This window comes from Odontesthes bonariensis, chromosome 15, assembly GCF_027942865.1.
Source record: "Odontesthes bonariensis isolate fOdoBon6 chromosome 15, fOdoBon6.hap1, whole genome shotgun sequence".
NCBI lineage: Eukaryota > Metazoa > Chordata > Actinopteri > Atheriniformes > Atherinopsidae > Odontesthes > Odontesthes bonariensis.
In genome coordinates, this window is record NC_134520.1 from 4,469,003 (window position 1) to 4,491,665 (window position 22,663).

The following is a 22,663-nucleotide window of genomic DNA, read 5'->3' on the forward strand; positions in this document are numbered from 1 at the left end:
GAGTGATTGCACTAAACTGGCAACAAGCTATAAGCTATTGCATAGTATCTAAGTAGAGAAGGGCAGATTAAACGTGGCTGTAACAAGATATCTGTGTAATTAACAGCTGGCACAGGTCGTCTAATAGACTTAGAAAATAATTTGTGATGCAGTTCAAATAATAACTTTCTTTATTTTTCAACTTTTGCTGACCCTGTCCATATCTTTCTCTGACAGCCGTATCTAACCTGGATGTGGAGAGTAAGCTGACGGTACATTTCCAAGCTCCCTGGCACCAGCAGAGGAACGTTTTGCACCCCTCCACACGTCCAGCATGTGTAGAAGAGCTGCACAGGCAAGCCAACTTCAGCCTGTGGGCCCTGGACCAAGGTGGGCCCCACTTCCCTGTTTTATACCTCTTTCATTTAAAAGTTCTTAAATAAAAATCACCTCTGGTGTAGATGCATCCCTATATGAGGGGCTGGATCTTGGGATTCTTGTGTTGGTCTGCCCCCTCGTGGACTTAATTTGTAAATGCAACTGAACTGAAACACATCGCTCCAGTGTATGCTCTGGAGTTCAGTCACCATCTCTTTTAATCAATACCAAACGTTTTTCATCTTTGCCACAGAGTTCAAATTTTGCTTTGAAATGTTTGTCTTTTTTCCTCTTCGTCACAGACCGTAAGTGTGTGTTTTGGATGCGTATGTTACAGTGCGTCATCAGCCTTTTACGTGTTTTCTGCCCCAGATCACCAGAGGACCCCATCGGGCAGCAGACATCGGAGGGTAACCATCTCAGACTTGCCCCCGATGCCCATGTACCCCTCCCCTCCCGTCACCCCGAGGCAAGAAAAGAGGGGCACAAGTTCAACTACGGTGAGACATTTTTGGCCTCTTTTGAACTGAAGAGCTGTAAAAGATCTTCTCGATGTTCCACTTATCATTGTGCAAATCCAAAGTTGATATATAGACTAAATGCTTAGCAACTGAAATGAAAACGTAACCGCGAATTATTCATGTCAATAATTAATCTCATATGTCAACTTATTAACTGTATGCCTATGTCCAAGGTGCTATACTGGAGCTGGCTTGAAGGAAAAAAAAAAGTGAAAAACAACACTTGTTTATGTTTATGCATTTAGCAGATGCTTTTATCCAAAGCGACACTTCTTCCACATTTGAGCGTGCACAGACGTGCCGCTCATTTGTATTTTCAATAATATTGATACAGCTTTAAGCGTGCATGATGGACAGATTTTTCCTAAACCTTTGAAGTGATGAAGTCATATTCCTCTCTTCCCGAGCAGCCGGAGAGGCATTTTAGAGATGCGGCCACACAGTTAGCACAAACACAGGTAAAGAGGAAAGTGGGCTGTGTAATGTGTTTGTAATGTCCATCATATTGTTGTAAGTATGGGGGATGAATGGTTTCCCTTTTCACAGCCCCGATTCATATTCAGTTCTCACCAGTGCTGCATTAATTGTTCTCAGGGGTAATTAATTCAGCCTGCTCTGACCCAAATCTCTGTTACATTCCCTCTAAGTTTATCCCTGTATTACCGTCTCAGTGTGATCATGCAGAATATCCCCATGTTCATTTCTGTCTTTTGTTTTTATTGTCTTGTTGTTTTTTTGCCCTGTAATTCAGTTCCAATCCACCCGCTCCTCCTCCCCCACCGAATGTTGCCACCTCTCTCCCTGGAGCAGAAAGGTACTGGTCCTCCCCTCCCACCTGGCTCCTGACTCCTCTTTATTTCACTTTATTTCACCTGACCTTGTCTGTTTGTTTTTTCCTCGAATTTACATAATGAAAGTCTTTTGAAATGCATGGCTCCTCACAGTTTCTGTGGCATCTTGCTCCGCCGAGCACGGGGCCAACGACGGAGGTCACCACTTTAAGTTTAATCCAATTCGACCATGTCACACGCTTTCAAGCTGTTGTAGGGGTTCATGCAAAGGGCCAGGCTTTGAGTTTGAAGTATGTGAGGAATGTATGCGTGAGGGCCGCAGTCCCAGCCGCCCAGCAGGCTGGGTCTCTAATGACAGGGTTGACTTCTGGGATCTTGCGTCTGTGATTACCCATGATCCCTCTGTGCTGCGGTTTCCTCACTGCACAGCTGACAGCCTCATGTTTCTCCATTTGAGCTGCTTTTTGGTCAGATATATCATGCTCGATGCCCACTATGAGACAAAGACAAACAGCAAACACTGCCACTCCTTTTTTCTCTCTGCTCCTGTATCCACTCTTCCTCCATTTCTCTCCCCGTCACTTTTTCACTCTTTCGTCTGGCTCATCCTGCCTCTCAGACTCTCCTAAAACCGCCTTTCTGCTCTCTCAACAAATCAGCTGTAAATGGTCTCCCTTTGATTTTTTTTTCTTCTACTAGTTGGGAGAAGTTTCCAAGGAAACCAATTTCTTTTGTGGCTGGGGTTTTGTCGGGGTCTCATTGGTCTGCTGGGAACAGAGGGCACAAAGGCTGGAGAGTTGGCTTTAAATGGGGGTGGGAGGTTGTCGGGTTGTGGAGGTGGGAACCAGTTCAGCCAGAGAATCATTTCCAGTTTCACACGTGTCTCTCTGTTGGCAACTTAAGGTAAGACATTGATATCCTAAGTTTGTATTACAAGGAGATTTAAGTGATAGATGCTCTTCAGTTCAGAATTCCAACTTGAGAGTCTGAGTGGGCCCATGGAAAAAAGATCTGTAGTTTTTGGGGAAGTCTGCAGGAGGGGGGGGCAATAAGCAGTGAATGATACTGAAGCTCAGAGGAATGCTGCCGTGAAGTATTTCCTCTCAAATCTTTCCAGAGCCTCATTATTATGCTCACAGAGCTCACAGAGGTGCCACAGATTTCCGGAGTATGAGCAGGAGTTTCCAAAGCAGCATGTTGTGACTGGAAATGACAGTTTACTCTGTTACATCTCTGCCCTGCGCTGTTGTTGTGAGTGAAAGACACGTCTTCCTTTGCGATTGTTATGATTTACTGCACAGTGTGCATCAAGCTTTTCATTGGTCATGAGTTTGTGCGAGCTCGGACACTGTCAGGTTTAAACTCTCTTTCTTTTCTTTTTCCTCTGCACAAAACTCTATGAGTTGATTCTTTGAATGTTTCCTGTGCTTTCCATTCTCCTTTGCTCTGAAGCATGTTTTATCTTCCATTTCTTAATAAATTCATTTCACTCCAATTCCAACCTCAGCTGCTGAGAAGGTCATGTGTAATGATTTGCCTCTGTTCAGGCAGTAAGCCATAGGACTGGGATTAATAGGACACTAATCTCTACATCTAGTCTTCTGCTCTTTCCCAGATAAACACTTTGACAATACCAGTGTAATCCTTGACTTGAGACACTGTACTCTATACATTCCCCTCTCTGAAGCTGAGTTTGGTCTCTTTTGTTTATTAAACTCTGGCGCACCAATTCTCATGTAACGCCATCTAACCGTAACAATCTAATCATGCAAATATCCATCTGTTGCAGGCTACGCCCTCTGACCCCGACACTGACGGGGTGGCTCTAGGTCACCGGTCTAAGTTTCCCATCCCTAACATCCCCTCCACCCTGGACAAGCAGACTAACTGGTCTAAAGCTCTGCCGCTGCCTACCCCAGAGGAGAGAATGAAAACCAATTCCCAAGTCGTCAACTCATGTGTCATCCCTATTAATGTGACTGGTAAATTTAAATCACTTCCTGTTTTCAGGCTAAATCTGTTTATTGTGACAGGGCAGAGCTGCTGTGCCCTTCTTTTTCTCTTATAAAGGCATGGAATGACATAGCCTACTGAGTAACGTAAGCGCATCGCCTCTTATATGCAGTTTCAGAACATAATATGTTGTCTTTGGAATATATATATATATATATATATATATATATATATATATATATATATATATATATATATATATATATATATATATATATATATATATATATTATATATATATATATTATATATATAATATATGTTACCAACATCCAATTAAATTAATGAATTTTATATTTTGAACCAATTTTTTGGAAAAAAGTTTGTTAAAATTTTTAGAAATTAGCTTTAAACAAACTGATAAGCTGACTTTGTCACTTTGAGGACGGGTCAAGTTAGCTTATTTTCTTTCCTTCAATACTTATGCTAAGCTAAGTCACGCTAAATGTCTTCTTATACTAGCTGAATGGTTAGCGCACATATATGATATTAGTGTTCTTATTTAAGTCATGGCAGCCAAGTAGCATGTTTTTCAAATTATACTTCTGCCTACCATCACCCCATTGTTTAACAGCTTAAATATTATAGATTGTAAAGCTATGAACAAGCTTGTAATCACTAGTGCTTGCCAAGCACTAGCTAGGTCGGCTTTTTCCAGTCTTTGCTGAAGCTGTTAAGCTAAGCTGTCAATTTTTCCAGAGCTTCATACTCTTAGTAATGATATCAAATTAGTCCCAATCATCTCATCTCCCAGCAGTATAAGATTTTCCAAGTTTCAAACCAACAGCTAAGGTTGTTTAACACACAGAAACCGTGAATATTGTGAGAAAGCTAACAGACAAAAAGGTGCACAATGTGCCATGAAATACATACAGTCACTTCCTTTCTTTTTACTTCTGTTTTTTTGGTTGTTTTTTTACTCTCATTAATACTGCATTTTTTGCAGTATTTAGGGGAAAAAAGCAGAACACTGCATTTCAGCATAAAGCCGTATCATTGTTAATAGACATTGATGCTGCCTCAGTGTCACTCTCAATGTGCAAGTCATCTTTGACACTTTGTGCCTGCAAATGCAAAGAGGCACGATGCTGTGACACGAATGCCAATTAGTTCTATTTCAAATGGTTGAAAAGGCCAGCTTGATGTTATTTACTCTCGGTCTCTGTGGCCCAAGAGGAGAGCTGTCTGCCAACACTCAGTTAAGTAAGAGACAGTTGAACATAAAAATGCACATTGTAAGCAAAGTCCTACAATTGCCATGGTGCTGAAAGCCCCAACTTGTTGTCACATGATAGTCATAATGTGACGTTGGGGCAACATGAGGATTAAGAGGTAAACTGAAGCAGAAGCCTTCCTCTCTCTTCTCTTGGTTTGTAAACCCAAAAACACGTTTTGCCATGTTTGTCATTTGACATGTTTCTGTTTACCATTTCTTTATGTTTATTCTAAAAAATGTTGCAGCTTAGACATTCCATTAAGCTGTAAATAACTCCACATTCTGAGTTCAAGCAGATGCATTGTCTAGCTGTGGCTTTGAGCTCTCTCAGATCTCTAACAGCCTCTCCTAACTGCTATTTTCTTAGAGCACCTAATTTAGTTCAGCCAAGCATTTCTTTTGTATTTTGTTTTTCTTTTTTCTACACAACGACGTGAGAGTTAAAGAAGGAATTTCTGAAGTTGCCACCAAATAAAAGATTCCTCACATGTCCTTTCTCCGTTGCAGGGGTTGGCTTTGACAGAGATGCTAGTGTGCGCTGCTCGCTTGTTCACTCGCAGTCTTTGCTTCAGAGGAGACGGAAGCTGAGGAGACGGAGGACTGTAGCCGGAGTTCCCAGACAGGTGCAGCAAGATTTAGGTACGCAATTTAAACTCTCCCTGTCAGTCAGAAATACAGGATTTCTGTCATGGAAGTGCTGTTGGGTAACCTTTTTTTTTTTCACTTTAAAGACATTGTTGCAAACAGCAATTCTTTGCCATTATATTTTAAAAACTAAAATAACCTAAAAGTCATTGTAGAAACTTACATTTTGTTGCTTACCTTTTATAGAACTTGTTGACTATTTTCAATGGAGAGATGACAGAAAATGACACGCTAAAAAAATGACCGTCTTACAAAAACCTTTCTGATTTATTGTAAACCCTTAAAAAAAAAAAAGATCTCTAAACTAATATTTAAACAAATTAGCCCAAGTCTCAGAAATGTTGTATGAAGAGCTGATTAGTATTCACGTCCCAGTTTTCATGTGTAAAATGGCATTCTCTTTTTCTTATGGTGCTTTTGCTTCTTTCTATCGGCAGACTCTGATGACTCTCCTGGTTCCAGAGAGCGGACAGTGATCGTTCACACCAGTGCAGATATCACTCCTTCCAGCGAGGAGCTGGCCAGACATCTCAACACCAGAGACTCAGGTTGCCAGACGGAAGAATTTCTGATCTCAGGAGCTCCGTCTCGGAGGAGGATCAGAGTCCAAAGAGGCCAGGGAGTGTCCCTCCTACTATCCCACTCTGCAGGCAACATCTCTTCCCTGCCCGACAGCGCTGACGCCATGTTCACAGCCTCTGTGGGAGCTTGCCTGCGCTCACGCAGTCTGCCCAGAGACACCAGTCGGATGATGAACAATGGGCACAATGACAGCGACGATGAGGAGGACCTCTCCCTCTTTAACACTGAGGCCTTCCTGCCTGGACACAGGGAAATTATTCTGAAGGATGAAGAAGAGAGCACCGATCACCAGGCCATGTCTGAGCACCAGCTGGGGAGCCTGAAGTTCACCCAGCTGTCGGAGAGTCCGGAGTGCAGCTGGATGGAACGGGCCAGATCGCAGCTGCCCAGGAAGGCCGACATGGGCAGCTACGAGATCTCATCCAGTTCCGACACCTTCAGCAGCCCCGTCTGCTCTGTCTCAGCTGCAGGGGTGCTGGGTGGGCAGATGGATCATAAAGAGGACCACCAGTCTTCTAGTGGGAACTGGAGTGGAAGCAGCTCCACTTGCCCCTCCCAGACGTCGGAGACGATCCCCCATGCAGCCTCCCCCCCCCTGACGGGCTCCTCACACTGTGACTCTGAGCTCTCCTTAAATGCTGCCATTCACACTACAGACGACCAGACCAGCTTTACGCTGGACACCTACCAGGGACTCAGGACCCAGCGAGCAGGCTCCTTCTCCTCTACAGCTATGGATATATTAGAGGAAGTAGGAGTCTGCACACCTGTCGAGGGGGAATGGGGTTATACCCATGCAGATCCATCGCGCTCCCAGGGCTTCAGCAGAGAGGCTGAGAGCAGCCTGGGCTGCCCCAGCTACACCAGCATGGCCACCTGTGAGAGCAGCTTCTCTGACAAACCCCCCTCAGAGAAAGCAGACACGGTCTCACACTACTCTGTAGACACTGAGGGTTACTACACCTCCATGCACTTTGACTGCGGTCTGAAAGGTAGCAGAAGCTTCACTTATAACTATGCACCCCCTGGTTCTGATTGTGGTCTGTCGGACTTTGGCGGTCACCTGACGCTGGGGAGACGCTGCCTCTCTTTAAGAAAACCAAAGGCGAAGCCGTCTCCACCAAAGAGGAGTTCGTCCTTAAGAAAAATTTGCAGTGAGGGAAACATTCCTGACAAGAAAGAACCAAAGATTACATGCGGGCAACGACTTCCTCTGTCTTCCAAGGAGAGGAAACTGCAGCTAGTTTTGTCTGGCTCGCAAGGTCACATAGAAAACTCTACGCTAGTCCAAGAACCCTTTGTGGTTTGGGGGGTGAAGGGCTCAGCTGATCTACCTGATTTCGGCGTATCAAGCTCTACAGATGCACACTCGTTTAAGGATGAGGGCGTTGTACAGTCAGACTATGCAGATCTGTGGCTCCTGAATGATCTAAAATCCAGCGATCCCTACCGATCCTTATCAAACTCCAGCACGGCGACAGGTACGACTGTGATCGAATGCATCAAGTCACAGGAAGGCTCCGAGTCCCAGACATCCCAGTCGGGTTCCAGAGCCACCACCCCCTCACTCCCATCAGTGGAAGGGGAGTTTAAGCTGACGTCGCCAGAGAAGCTGGCAGGCCTGGCCAGCCCATCCAGCGGCTACTCCAGTCAGTCAGAAACTCCCACCTCCTCCTTTCCCTCCGCCTTCTTTCCTGGGCCAATGTCCCCAGCAAGTGGCAAGAGGAAGCCCAAAGTCCCAGAGAGGAAGTCCTCTCTGTCCACCCAGTCTCTGCAGTCACGGTCCTGCAGGGACGGAGCAACCTTGAAGAGAGATCTGGAACTGCCGATTATTCCTCCCTCCCACCTTGACTTAAGTGCCCTTGACAGTGTGAGCAATAAGGCCTCTGCCTACAGGACCCAGAGAGAAAACCAACAAAATGCTGTGGTGACGGCCAAACCTGTAGCACCTCCCAACTCAGAGGTGTTCAACACCCACTCGCTGTCCATCACACCGTCAGTGCTGCACTCAGTCCAGCTTCGCTCCATCAATAAAGAACACAAAGAAGGACATGATGACAAAGCAGTTTCCAGACTCCAGTGTCCCACTGTGAACTTAGCCAGCATTCTCTCCAGTAGTCCAACTTTAGAGCGCAAAAGTCCCCCACTGCACAACTCGCATCATCATCATAGTGAATCCACAAAAGAGCTGTGTGAATCAGTGTTTACTGCAAACAAAGAGCTTTGGAACGAGGCGAGTAAGCAGCAAACAGGAGAGGCTCCTTCAGAAAGCATGACATCTGTCAGGCTGTACTTAGAACCATGTTTAGATCAGAAAGGTTCTGACGTCCCTACGAGCTCCTCTGGTCATGAAGAAGAGCCGTGCAGAGAGTCACAGGAAACGTTCGTCTGCATTGGAGATTACAGCTCACAGTTGGAGCCTTTACTGCCGCATCAACATGAACTGACTGAAGAAGAAACATGTCTATCTCCTCCAGTTCTGCACAGCTCACCCAAGAGGTCAAACAGTCTGGATGAAGCGCCTGCTACTGACAGCCAGCTGGAGACATCACAAGAGAGCTCGCTGAGCAACGAAGGCAGCAGTGGGGTGGAAAACGATTCATCGAGTGTTTCAGCCGAAAGTGCCTCGCCGGACAGCAAAGAGGAGTCCACAGCAGAGGCAGATGATTACTCCAGTAAAGGTAGATTGTCAATGTCGCTGATGTATCCTCCCAACCCTTGTTTCATTGTAATAATGACAATAATACATACACTTTGTTCATTTCACAAAGTGCTTGAGACAGAAAATAGAATATGGCTCACCGTTCCAATGAAAGTAACAAAGGGCAATGAGCGAAGTCACGAATGACTATTCTTTATGTCATGGCTGAGGCTTGTGCCAAGAACTAATGTATAAAAAGAGGAAGCATCAAGAAGGTTGATACAGAACATAGAGCAGAAAAAATATTAAAATGTGTCAAAATGTTTGTCAGCAGACTCTACACCCAGTGACAACTCGTCTTCACCGCACGATGAGTCGAGACCAGAGGATGACAACGTGTTTCTGTCACCCAGCAAGTCCCGCACCACTGAAGATCTGTTTGCTATGATTCACAGGTGAGTGTTTGGATCGGGGCCTCTTTTGTTTCAGTGCTGCTGAGGATTTACAGATTGTTTAATGCATTACATCATCCTCAGGTCCAAAAGGAAAGTGTTGGGGAGGAAGGACTCCACTGAGTTGGGCGCGAGGAACCGCCATGGTGCTGCATCGGGAAACACGCCGCCCTCCAGCACTGTGAGCTCCCCGGTCCCGCTGCCATCCCCCTCATCTGCGGTGACCCCACCAGGCCTGCACAGATCCCCTGGCCCCATCTACAGGAACGTAAAGAAGTCCAGCACATCCAACGAAGAGTTTAAACTGCTGCTGCTGAAAAAGGGAAGCCGCTCGGACTCTAGTTACCGCATGTCGGCTATAGAGATCCTCAGAAGCCCCGTTACTAAGTCACCTGTAGATTCTCTGACGGAGTCCCCCAGACAGCCGGAGGAGCCCGCCTCCCCCCTGCAGCAGCAGCCAGGACAAGACCAGTTCTCCAGCCCCTATCCCAAAGCCAACGCTGAGGGCTTCTCCCCAAAGTCCTTCCTTACATCTGCTGCTTCCAGACAGGGGCGCTCCAGAATCCCCCCGCCTGCTAACAGCAGCCGCTACAGCGTGCGTAGCAGGCTGTACTCGGCACCCATGCAGGCCATCTCTGAGGGGGAGACAGAGAGCTCAGACGGAAGCCCCCAAGACGACCGCTCGTCACAGGGCTCCATGTAGGCAAGGTCAGAGGTGAAAGAATCATGTACATTTAGAGAGAAAACAAATGGACCAGAATGAAATTAAAATATATATATATATGTGTGTATATATAAATATATACATATATATCTATATATATATATATAGATATATATAGATATATATGTAGATGAAATGTGCTTGAGGCAGAAGAATTTATTTAATCATTTTGATTCAACAACAAAAGCAATCAGAAATATAGTCATTGTGGATGAGACTGAAAACTGTTTTTTTTTTTTCATTATTCCGCACAAGAAAAATGTACCTGTTGGTTGGAGGCACATTTCCAAAAGCCATGTATACCCACACTAACCGGTTGCCTTCCTTCAGTCCAGCACATTGATGTTTCATCATATCTGTTCTGCTGTCAAATTCTTCTCCATAGTTTAAGAAATAATTCTCACCGGCTGAACCTTTTTTTTGGTACCTTGTGAAAATAGATTATTATTTACTCTATGTATTCTGTGAATACCTATGCAATAAAACACACAACTTGTACATTTCCTTAAGCCAGTTATACCAAATCATTTTGACCCCTGGCCCGACCCACTACAATATGTGAACCTCGAGTCTCTCTATTGTTGTTGCAAACAGCATTTACAACAAAAAAAAAGTCCTTTTTAAAGCTTGATATCAATTCCATTTTTATGTAGCTAATTGTTACAACATCTCAAAACTGTTATGCAATAAACAAGATGCGTTAATAATGGTTTAGCAAGCAATAACTTGACAATCTCTGGAGACGAGAAGGGAGCATGTGTTAATATGGGAGATGAAAAAGTGATCAAAAAGCTAGAGGTGGTGAAATCGCAGAGAGAGAAGAAGAAGGTTAAAGAACAATGGTCATTTCTGGTTTGCTGACTTGGTGGGTTTATGAACTGTTGGAAGAGATGAATGGAAAGTGCTCAGGAGGATCAGATATGCCTTATTTTACTCGACAGGAGACAATAAGTGACAGAATAAGTGACAAAGCAGCGGTGTTTTTTGGGGGGGTTGGGATTTTTCAGCTTTGACGGAGGATGTCGAATGTGGAGCCGGGTTATCGTGTCTGATGAAAAAAAAAGTTGTTCAGGATTTTGGCATTTGCTGCTATTTTGTGTCAAATGCTCCTCGACCCCCCCCCCATCCAAAATAGAACTCTCCTTTTTTCTGTGTAAATTAACAATCGAAATACGTTTATTTTTATACCAGACACAGAAATTCTCTGTGCGCCCCGAGATTTGGTTTTCGCCTTTAAAAAAAAAGAATAAATGAACTACAATTTTAACAAGCAGCGAATTGCTGGTATTTTAAAGACTGGTTTTATTTAGATGATTATTTTGTTTATAAGAGACAAATCTACGATGTTATTTGAGACACTGGTGGCGGAGACGAACAGGAAAAGAAACATTTAAGAGTCATGGAACATGGCGTTAACAGCCATAAGCTACACGTGAGGTTTCAGTTGGAACCCCCTCGCACTCCGAGTCTGTGTTTCTGTCCCAGGAACTTCACATGCACATTGTGTTTACTGGTGTGACGCTACAGGACCACGACGAACAGCTGACAGAATCCATGTGACCACGCTGTCTGATAGAAGATTGTTCTTCCTTGCAGGTTCACTGCCAATGCCAACTCAATTTTGGCCTCAACGACACTCCATACAGTGCAGCGACACACAACAGGGTACACCATGAGTTTAGCCTCTAAACCTTCATTCCAGATGGGTTTTTTTGTTTTTTTTCGTCTGCACTGATAAAGTGATGTTTGTAAAGATTTGTTTGTCTCTTGCTGTACCTGCAGATATTTATAGATCCTTTCATGGAGCTGTTTAACTTTCCTTGAATAATGTTCACAGTCTGATACACTTTTGGAGTGGAGGACATAGATGGCCAAAAGCTCGAGCATGTTGATGGCATTGGACTGTTTTTCTCCTCACATTTACTTGAGTGAAGTACTAAAGGAGAATCACAGCAGAGCATATGGTACTAGATCCATTTGATTTGGACCCTGGCTCAACCTCTACATTCAGTACTGTAGGTATCAGCTTAGCTTTTTGGAGTTTTTTGTACAAACTTGTAAATACAATAACTTTTCTGAAATGTCACAAAAGTTGTTGAATTGTTTCTAAGTGAAAAAAAAAAGGAAAAAGAACATGATTTCAAAGTTTACATTGATTTCAAAACCTTTGTATATTTTCGAGTTGTGGAACACTTTTTGTCTTGTATTTATTTTTTAGTAAGCGTTGTGGAAATCCCATAGTAAATCTTATCGAAGCCAACTGCTAGCACAACAAGCTGCTTAGCAAATGTGTATAAACAGATAAATAAATGTGACTGCTTTGAAAATGACTCTGTGGGTCTGTGGTGATGGTGACTGCCGTCGTAGAGAAGAAGAACTGCGCATGTTTTACTTCTCGAAAGTTATTGCACAAGCTGAGCAAACAGTTACTTGCTGCACTGTGAAGATTATACATAGAATATAATATAATAGAAAAATATTTTATTCATAGCATAAACCTAAAATCATTAAGTAGCAGAAGCAGCCTGCTTAAAGTTGTATAACAGTAATCATAAAACACAAATTTTTTCATTAACTGTTTTGATTTTTTTACTGATGATATTTTGCTGAACGGTTTCCTTTTATGTTGATGCAACTTTTTTTTTCTTCCAGCAATTACTAAAACAGGTCCCTTGACAAGGAATTTTACGCAACCTTTCACGCCACCACCACTATCCATACTGGCTGGCCTAGTCACAAGTATGTTAAGTTTCCACCTTTTCTACAGCTTTAGGATGGCGAGAGCAGAAATGACTCATTAGTTAGGAAGCCTGGTTCTATGTGGCCAGCCTGTGTCCACATCTAACTTAATCCACCGGAGCAAGTGTTCATACCCAGTAGTAACTTCTGAATTATGGCGAGCTTCAGCCACTTTTCTTTTTAAGAGAACAAAGAACTTGAAGTATCATTCCAGGCCTTTTACTGGGCCATATCCATTTTTAGACAAGTCTGTCTAGAAACACGAATGTTGGAGAGAAGAAATGTTTTAAGGATTGAGGAATGGCAATTAAGGTTTGAAGAAGCAACTCTCATGTTTAAAAATCCCTTTTTGATCTGCGAAACAAGATGATCGTACTTAGCTGTGAATAGCTGAGAGGATTTATTAGTCAAAATGACTCCTCGGTATCTAAAGCTCTGCTTTAATCCGTTTAATATCATCTCTCTGTCAGCTTCCTGTGCGCATCACTGCTTCAGATCCCCCTTCACTGACCCTCCCGCTTACTGGCCAGGTTCACCCTGGACAGGATGTGGTCCATGACAGCACTGATAGAAGGACAGGCAGCTTTCTCTGTAGGTGACACTTGTTTTTAGATATACATCATGACTCTTGTTGAAAGTTGAATATACTTTCCACATCCTAAAGGGATCCATTCAGTGTCAGCTCTTGTACCCAACATGCCTGCAGCTCTGCCTGTTGAACCAGGAGGCAGCCAAAGGACCACAACCTGCTTTGATCCCCTCACTGTCAGCCACCTCATCTGAAAAGGCCATCGTAGTTTCATATAACAGTCTGCCACACATGACATTCTGAAACTGCTGCGAGATAAGGCCACAACAAACCAGCAGGCTGCTCAAAGCAACGCCAGTGCTGGAGGTGAGAATTTCAATCCCATTGAAGGTTTACTCACAGTATCAGAATAAGAGTTTCATCAAACTCTAGGATCTAAAGACCAAACAATATTAACTCTTCAACAACAAAACAGCGCCTGGCTGACTTAAGTGAAGATATTGTCTTATCTGCTTTACAAAGAGAACGTCATTCATTCTTTTGCTTCCAAGAAAGCACAACAACTGGAAGCAGAAAGCACAGAAGAGAAGAAGAAGAATTTAGCCAAGAGCTCCCCAAGTAAGGGAGGTGGAACTGGTAAAAGAACAAGTGAAATCTCAGAAAGCTGAAATTGAAAAGGAAACAACTGTTCTGTATCTAGAATTCAATAAAATTGAATTTAAAGAGCAACAAAGCCAGTGGGAGCAGGACAAGTCCCGTCTCCTGGCTGAGCAGAAGTAGCATGAAAGCAGCTGTGATGGAGGCCCAGCAGGACCTGGAGAACCAGAGGCAGCTGTGGCAGAAGGAGAAGTCCAGCCTTCTGGAATCTTTATCTGCAATGACAGAGGCACTTGAAGCAAAAGAAGTGGAGAGAAAACAATCGTCAGAGGGCTTGATGGACGGAATGAAAAACTCGGAAGAGCTGATGGAGAACTTATAGAAACAGAAACCAAAAAAAGAAATCTCTTAGGAAGAGATTCCTCCAGATCTGAAAGGACACCACCTCAGTCTGACCTCTGCTAAACTCACAAAACTCTCTTCTTTCGAAACTTTCACACTTTAACCTTTACAACCTTTTTTTCCTTTCTTCCTAGCTAAGTTTCTTTAGCTCTTAATCCTTAACCTGAACTTGATGTTTTTGTCTTCTTCCCATAACCCCCCCTAACCCCCTGTGTTTTTTTGTTTTTCTCATCTTTGTTCCCCTTTATTCTTTAATTCTAAAAAAAAAAAAGATAGATTGAAATCAAAACAATGTTTTCAACACCTTTTCTGTTAAAAATGCTGGACATTGCAAATCTTGCTATTAAAAGGAAGAAATTTCTTCTATATCTAAAACAAAAAAAGTAGACATCTGCTTTTTGCAGGAGACTCATTTAAATAATGAGGAATCAACTAAGTTACAAAGGGATTGGGTTGGTAAAATATTTATTCATCAAGCCAACGAGGCATCTGTATACTAATTCGTAAAAATTTAAACATCACTATCCACAAACAACTCTCGGACGGGGAAGGTAGGTGGGTTGCTATCAGTGTAGACCTATGTGGCAGCAGATGCTCTCTTATTAATGTCTATGCACCAAATATAGATTCTCCAGATTTTTTTGTTGACATTTGCAATGTTGTGAAACAAATGGGGAATACATACGTTGTTATTATTGGGGGAGATTTTAATCAGGTAAGAGACCCGACCCTAGATAAGTCAATGGTTGCCAATACAAGATTAGTACATAAATCCCAAGTAGCTATTGATGTTTTAGAAGAGGAGCTGGGTCTAGTTGACATTTGGAGGACTCTGCACCCCCAAGATAGGGAATACACCTTCTACTCAAACCCACATTCTTCATATTCACGGATAGACTATTTCCTAATATCCAAACAATTAGTGAGTACAACTATCACTACCTCAATAGGTAATATTGTATTATCAGACCACGCTCCAGTTGAAGTGGTGTTAGGTTTGGGGTCTTTATCTGAAAACCCTAGAAGCCGTTGGAGACTCAACACCTCTCTACTTCAGAATGAAAAATCCTGTAACTTTATTAGAAAGGAAATTCTTGAGTATTGGGAATTTAATGAAGGATCAACTACCAACCCAGGCCTAGAATGGGATGCATTCAAAGCCTGTTTGAGGGGCCGCTTAATTCAACACAGTTCTTATTTGAAAAAACAAAATACTATGCGATTACTTGAATTGGAGAAAGAAATTAAAGATCTTGAAAAAATATATGCATCCCAATTAGATCCAGCGGTGTTTACACAGCTAAACAAAATGAAACTTGAATTAAACTGTATTCTACAGAAGAAGGCAGAGTATGCATTGTTTCAATGTAGACAAAAATACTACGAGCAAGGTGAAGCGGCAGGGAGATTTCTGGCCCAGAGAGTAAAACAACAGTATAATCGCACTTTAATAACTTCTGTGGAGAATGAAAAAGGGACCTTAATGGCAGACAGGGGGGAGATCAATGAAACATTTAGGGTATTTTACCAAAAATTGTTTTCATCCCAGGGTACAATTGACCAGGAGGATATAGATGAGTTCTTGTCACAGGCACACCTGCCGACCCTGTCCGAGGAAAAACAAAAAAAAATAGGGGGAGATGTCACATTAGAAGAGGTTCAGCAAGCTATTAAAAAAATGAGCTCTGGGAAGTCCCCTGGGGATGATGGACTACCGACAGATTTTTATAAGGAATTTGTGGACCTAATAGCACCAAGGTTAGTGATAGTATTCAGGGATGCAATTGAAAGGGGCAAAATGCCAGAAAGTATGCAATCGGCAGTAATTACTCTGATACATAAAAAAGGTAAGAATGCGCAGCAATGTGGAAGCTATCGCCCGGTGTCTCTAATTAATGTAGATGCAAAGATATTGGCCAAGATATTAGCTATAAGGCTAGAGGCGCACCTGCCCAGTCTTATTCATCCAGACTAAGTTGGTTTTATTAGAAGAAGGTCATCTGCAGATAATGTTAGGAGATTACTTCATTTAATTTGGCAAGTAAGAAATAACCCTGAACCTGTGGTCGCTTTGTCTCTCGACGCTGAGAAGGCGTTTGATAGAGTGGAGTGGGGATATTTGTTTAGGACACTATTTAGGTTTGGATTAGGCTCCTCATTTATAAAATGGATTAGACTTCTATACTGTAACCCCAAGGCCTCAGTGTTAACAAATGGAAGAATGTCCCCACACTTCCTCCTTCACCGGGGTACAAGGCAGGGTTGTTCGCTGAGCCCCCTAATTTTTGCATTAGCGTTGGAACCCTTAGCAGCTGCCATTAGAAATAACACAAATATCAAAGGTATCCAAGCTGGAAAGATGAAACACAAATTACTTTTGTATGCGGATGACATTTTGTTACTGACCACAAATCCGGAAACAGCTGTCCCTCAGATTCTGTCTGTGATTGATACCTTCTCTCATATCTCAGGTTACAAAATAAATTGGGGAAAATCAGAAGCAATGCCCCTCTCTAGACTGTGTCCACCAAGTGTTAGACAGAATTGGCAGTTTAAATGGCTTCCTTCAGGTCTAATGTATTTAGGGATAAAGCTTACACCAGGTTTAAAAGACATAATGACAGAAAATATTCTCTCCCTACTTTTGAAAATCGAGAGCACCCTACAAAACTGGGCTAAATTAGGGTTATCTCTGCTGGGAAAAATAAACATTCTTAAAATGATGGTTGTTCCACAGATTAACTATATCATACACCTACTACCCATGAGCTTCCCTCCTGCACTACTTAAAAAATTCAATACAGCAGTAGATGCCTTTTTATGGGGAGGTAAAAGACCTCGTTTAAATCGAATTAAAATGTGTGCTGCAAAGGAGGACGGAGGTCTCAACCTGCCAAGAGTGGACTGGTACCACTATGCCTTTTCTCTTAATCAGATGGCCAAAATATATACTGCAGAGGACCAAGCTCCGGGTTGGGTCGTGATTGAAAAAGAACTTACTGAGCCAATCCCGTTACAGGCTTTTATTTCACAAACTGAAGGAGAAATTCCATATAGAAACCCACTGTTGTTGTTTGCAAGGGAAACCTGGCAAGCATCACATCGTCTTATTAGACTAAACCCTTTTTTTACTAGAAGGTCATCCCTTTGGCATAACAAACTATTGAAAGTGGGAAAAAAAACTCTCTATTGGAAGTCCTGGATTGAAGCAGGGATTGGCTATATTGGGGATGTTTTTGAGGGGGACAATTTTATGTCTTTTACACAAATTGCAAATAAATACAGAATCCCAAAACGAGACTTTTGGAAATATCTGCAATTAAGAAGCTGTATAATGTCTGCACAATGAAAACTCCCCTTGTTACCTCAAACTGAGTTACAAAAACTAGTCCAGAGCAACCAGGGGACTAGGGGTGGGGCATCTAGATATTACAGTTTTATGAGACAATCCCACCCACCAAAACTTGAGGGTCTCAAGAGAGCATGGGATGAGGATCTACAGGGTGAGATAACTATGGAGAAGTGGAAGGAAATAACCGGATCCTGGTGAGATGCTTGAGATGTTAACCCTGTGTATGTAGATGTATGTAATTATTTTTATGTTTGGATTAGTTTAGTTTATGTAAGCATTTTTTGGCGAGTAATGTTTTGTGTGTGGGTTTTTCTTTTTTCTGTTTTTTTTTGTTTGTTTTCTTTTCTCATGTTATGTTGTTTTATTCTTGTCATTGTTCATATATGTTGTTCCTTTTGTCGTACTGTTGAAAAGCAATAAAAAAGTCAATTACAAAAAAAAAATGCTGGACATTAGATTCAAACCATTGAAAACAGCACGATAAATTTTGTATTAAAGGGTTTCAGCTGGTTAGCTGCTGTCCTCTTGATTTTTTTAATCCATTTCCAAATCAATAATATACATCCAACTCGGGGTTAGATGATGAATGCACTTCTCTGACTTCATGCGGTGTTTCTTTTTGTATTTCATGATTATTAGATGCATTCATGGCAACAACCTTCAACTCAAGCTACACAGCTGAACTGCACTGTAATTGTTCAAATAATTCACAGGATTAAATCAAACTTGATCATTTCAACCTGAATAGTGGGGGAAGTTATCGTTGACTGGATCTCAAATATCTTTGTAAATTGTGATCATCACTGTCTGAAGTGTCTCACTGTAAAAGTTTTCAGGTTCATTATTTCGGTTTAATTCAAGTCAGTTTCTTCAAGATCAAACTGATCAGTTCGTTTTGAATTCCTTTGAACTGGGGGTCTGATTCTTCAGGGTTAGATGTGTCAGCATCAGTCAGGTGTTGCAGGGTTTTTTTTTTCAAGTGTTCGCCAGTGCAGCCCCTGCACACCACAGGCAGATTTCCCCTCTGGCTGTTTGTGGTCTGGCAGATTCTCAGAGTCAAAGGCATAAAGCAATAAAAACCCCTGATTCTTCTCACTGAATCCGCTTGGCGTTTCTGACTCAAAACACTTAAAGGGCTTTCGCAAACACGATTCTATCTTTAATTCTGTTTAAGGTTTTCTCTCCAATTCCTCTGTTGAATCCATGTCTTTCATAAAGGGTCTTTTTCAACACATTATTCTCCAATACCTACACCATCATCATCAATGATTGACAACATTTGTCTCAGTGAGTAATACTCAATCTATTTTCTTTTTTTTTTCATTGTCTGATCCTCATTCCAAAACACAATTTAGGAGTTCTGCATAGTTATTCCATAGACTTAGTAAGTGGAAGATCATGTGTGTTGCTCATCAATTTTTTTTTCCATTTCATTTTTCTTAATGATTCATCTGACAAGCTTCTCTCTAACAGACAGAAGTCCGTCCTGAAAATGACTAAAATCCCCTTATCAAATGCTTATTTCTCTGCACACAGAAAGTTATCTAAAACAATGTTTCAGGCCTAAAAAAAAAGTCTGTTTTGACAGGTCATTGTTTTTTAATGTGAATACTTCGGTATTGTACATGTGCTGAATGTAGTCTCACTGTGTAGTTGTGTTGATTTAGCTCTGCTTCTGTCATCTCGGTCCAGACTAATTTGTAAAATAGTTATTCTTATCTCAATGGGACATTTCCTGGTTAAATACATGTTGAGTAAACCACCCGGAAGCGGCAACACGGACACTGATTCCGGATGAACACTAGAGGGTGATCTTTAGCTGAATCTAGGGAGCAAAGTCGTCTGGGCAATTTAATGCAAATTGAAATAAATTTTAAAGTAGGTCACTTTGTGTACTGGCTGGAAATTTTCTGGGGTGGGGGAAGGAAAAGAAAAAAAGAAGAATATTTGAAAAGTTTCAGCAAGTTCCTTCAGTATAACATACCCAACTCTTGGTTACGTGCCGCTTTTACATTTGCTTTGTCATTTTCTTGGTCCTGCTCCAGCCAAACAGTCAGTGCATGAATTCCCTTTGTTGTTCTGGCTTATGTCAGATGGGCCGGTAATGGACAAAAACGCCTTGTTCTCTGGGTCCTTGCATGTCAGCTGAGCTGGGACTGTGAGAGAAGAACTTGAAAAAATGTAAACAAAGCCCTGAACTGTTTGGCATCTCAACTGAGTACCCATCAAAAGTCACACTCACCGTGATCCCTGACCCTGATTTACACTGGAGCCGAGAGGGCTCGGCGGTAAGCCGGTGGTGAAATCAAGTGCTGTTGGTCTCAGGAGAAATGTCCGGGAAAGCATCACAAATGTAACGTAGACTGTTGTGCCCAGACTGGGAATTTCATGTGGCATGTCAAGGTTAGCTCTGCAGTATCTCACCAGCTACTCATGGAGGTCAGCTTCAAAGATCTCTATCTGTCTTTGTGATGTACTGCAGGCTTTGTATCATTATTTGTCCTCAGGGTTCACAGACAACACTGTAGATAGTGTATAGGCCTTCCCAGCATTATTTTTTATCTTTGTTTAAATTTGAAGAGGGGAGACAAAGGCAAGTCAGGGCATCCAAAAGAACACACACACGGTTTCCCATTATTCCGTCAGCGCAGCTGTGCGGGACAGCATGGAAGTTGTGGAGCAGGTTGGAGAGCGACAGAGAGGGTGGTGTCAAACTGACTGTGCTTTTCAGAAGGAAGCCCGTCTGCAACCCCAAATCAGAAAAGGTCGGGATGGCATGAAAAATGATTTTTTTTCAGGCCATCAACACAACCCTAATAAAAGTTGAGATGAGGCCTAATAATGAGGTAGAAAAAATGTATCATTATAATGACAGTGATGTTTTTATTTTTAAATAGGTGATGCCCACAGATTATTGTAATCACGATTCGGTAAAGCAGCATCCGCAAAAGGCTGAGACTTTGAGGTGCAAAAATGGGCTTCGGTTCCTAAAAACATGTGTGGGGAAAAAAATCAAACAATGTTCCTCCAAGAAAAGATTGGAGGGGAGTTGTATATTTCTCTATCTATACTGCATAATATCATAAAATCATTGAAGCAATCTAGAAGAATTTCAATGCATAAAAGGACAAGGGAGAAAACCAAAGTTGTCCAGCCATTATCTTTCAACTCTTGCATTAAGCACTGCATGAGTCTGGTTCTGCCAGAGGTTTCTTCCTCTTAAAAGGGAGTCGTTCCTCTCCACAGTCGCCTCAGGCACGCTCAGGACGGGAGATTGGACTGAAGACAAGTTTCGGTGCAATCTGTTGGTTTCCTTAGCTGGAAATTGCTTTTGAATTGGCTCAATATGAATGAATTGGATAACTTTATAAATAATTAGGATTACAATTAATTGAATTCCAATTGGCTTGAATTGGACTTTAATATTTAAGTGCCTTGAGATGACATTTGTTGTATTTGGCGCTATATAAATAAAACTGAATTGAATTGAATCAAGATATGTTATTCACTAGTAGTTAATAAAACCAAACTGAAAAAGGATCACTGTGAGAAAGCTTTGTCACGCCCTATAATACAGCGATACATTCACGAATGCCATAATAAACTCCCCTGTGCAAAAAAAAAAAGCCTTGTTAACTTTGTTTAGCAACAGCGTCGACTTCTCTGGACTCTCAGACATCAAACAAATCAGTATTTCAGATCTTTTTCTTTTTCTTCAAATAAATTGACAATGTGTGCTCTGGACCAAACACAAAACACATCCAGACTGTTTGAGCAATAAGTCCAAAAGCCTCTGAGATGGTATGAGGCTGTATCAGAGCCTTTGGTAAAGCTCATTTTCATGTCTGTGACGGCAGCATTTCAAGACCACATCTTTCCCCTTTTCTCCTTTTCAATAGACTACTGGCGACTAGAGACAAATCTGGCCACTATTAGAACAATCTGGCAACTTCATAGAGTGGAGAGTCACCATTACTGTCACTTTGAGGGTGGGACCTAGTTGTCTGCTGTGTGAGAACGCGTACTCACAGCCGCAGTGTCACCGGCATGACAGAGCTGAGAAAATCGAGCAGCAGCCTGTGCCTGTCAGTGTTTTGAGACATTCTGCGGCCTCTCACTTTCTTCCTGAATGATCATCAAACGTGTTAGTATCGCCAAAATCCCAGCACAGACATGTCTTTAACATAAGTGGATGGTGGTTTCATCAACTGACCCTTAAAATATCTATGGGTTATCAGAGAGGCAGTCTCGCAAAGGTTTGAAAGTGACATCAAAGTTGAGATTTTATCTTAATCATAAAAATGTGTGAATGATAGCTGCTTCATTCTGCTGTATTTATTCACATTTCATAGGACAACAGACAGTAGGAGAGAAGCAAACTGATGCAAAAGGCTGGCATAAAGCAGAATGCAAATGTGATTTCATGACTTTTTTTATATGACCTCATCCTGCAATGATGACCAATTTCTTATTTTATTCATTGCTTGATTTTCTACTGGAAATATTTAGCAACACTAACCTTGTTTTTGAGCATTTTTGAGGAATATTTGCACTTACCTTTCATATAGCACTTTAAAGTCATATCCACACATCTTTTGTTTTTCAAATCCCATTTTTCCATTTTTTTCAATTAAAAAAAAGCTGTGATTTACTAAAAAATCTATAGTGATTAGTGATCACCGACTTCACATCTAAAGCGAGATTTTGATGCTCCTTTGAAACCAAATCAGCACACATAGCTCTTACCAACTTTCAAGCGCAGCACGGCGGTGGAGGGTTGATGATTTGGGCTTGTTTTGCAGCCTTAGGAACTGGGCTAATTGCAGTCATTCGGTCGACCACAAACTGAGATGTCAAATGTGACCTTCTGTGTCTAACAGCTGAAGCTTTTCTGAAATTGAGCAATGCAACAGGAAAATGATTCCAAATACAGCAGCAAAGCTACAACAGAATGACTGAAAAGGAAAAGAATCAAGGTGTTGCAGTGGTCCAGTCAAAGTCCAGACCACAGCCTGACTGGAATACTGTGGCGGGACCTTAAGACATCTGTGAATAAACCAAACTCTACAAACGTCAATTAGCTGAAGGAATGTTGTAAAGAA

At 42.0% G+C, this 22,663-nt stretch overlaps 1 protein-coding gene across 3 annotated transcripts in view; it reads left to right on the forward strand.

Moving 5' to 3' along the window:
* Positions 1 to 12,256, forward strand: part of nhsa (Nance-Horan syndrome a (congenital cataracts and dental anomalies)) — a 54,261-nt gene extending 42,005 nt beyond the window's left edge. Inside the window, exons 2-9 of one of the 3 annotated variants that reach the window (XM_075484747.1) lie at positions 217 to 369; positions 730 to 857; positions 1,630 to 1,692; positions 3,459 to 3,651; positions 5,406 to 5,537; positions 5,981 to 8,806; positions 9,098 to 9,221; positions 9,303 to 12,256. In XM_075484747.1, the coding sequence (XP_075340862.1) occupies positions 217 to 369; positions 730 to 857; positions 1,630 to 1,692; positions 3,459 to 3,651; positions 5,406 to 5,537; positions 5,981 to 8,806; positions 9,098 to 9,221; positions 9,303 to 9,921 (4,238 nt within the window). In that variant the 3' untranslated portion in view covers positions 9,922 to 12,256. Of the gene's footprint in view, positions 1 to 216; positions 370 to 729; positions 858 to 1,629; positions 1,693 to 2,542; positions 2,921 to 3,458; positions 3,652 to 5,405; positions 5,538 to 5,980; positions 8,807 to 9,097; positions 9,222 to 9,302 lie in introns of those variants that run through there. The other 2 variants (XM_075484748.1, XM_075484749.1) reach the window with 2 other exon arrangements.
* The last annotated feature ends 10,407 nt before the right edge of the window (positions 12,257 to 22,663 follow it).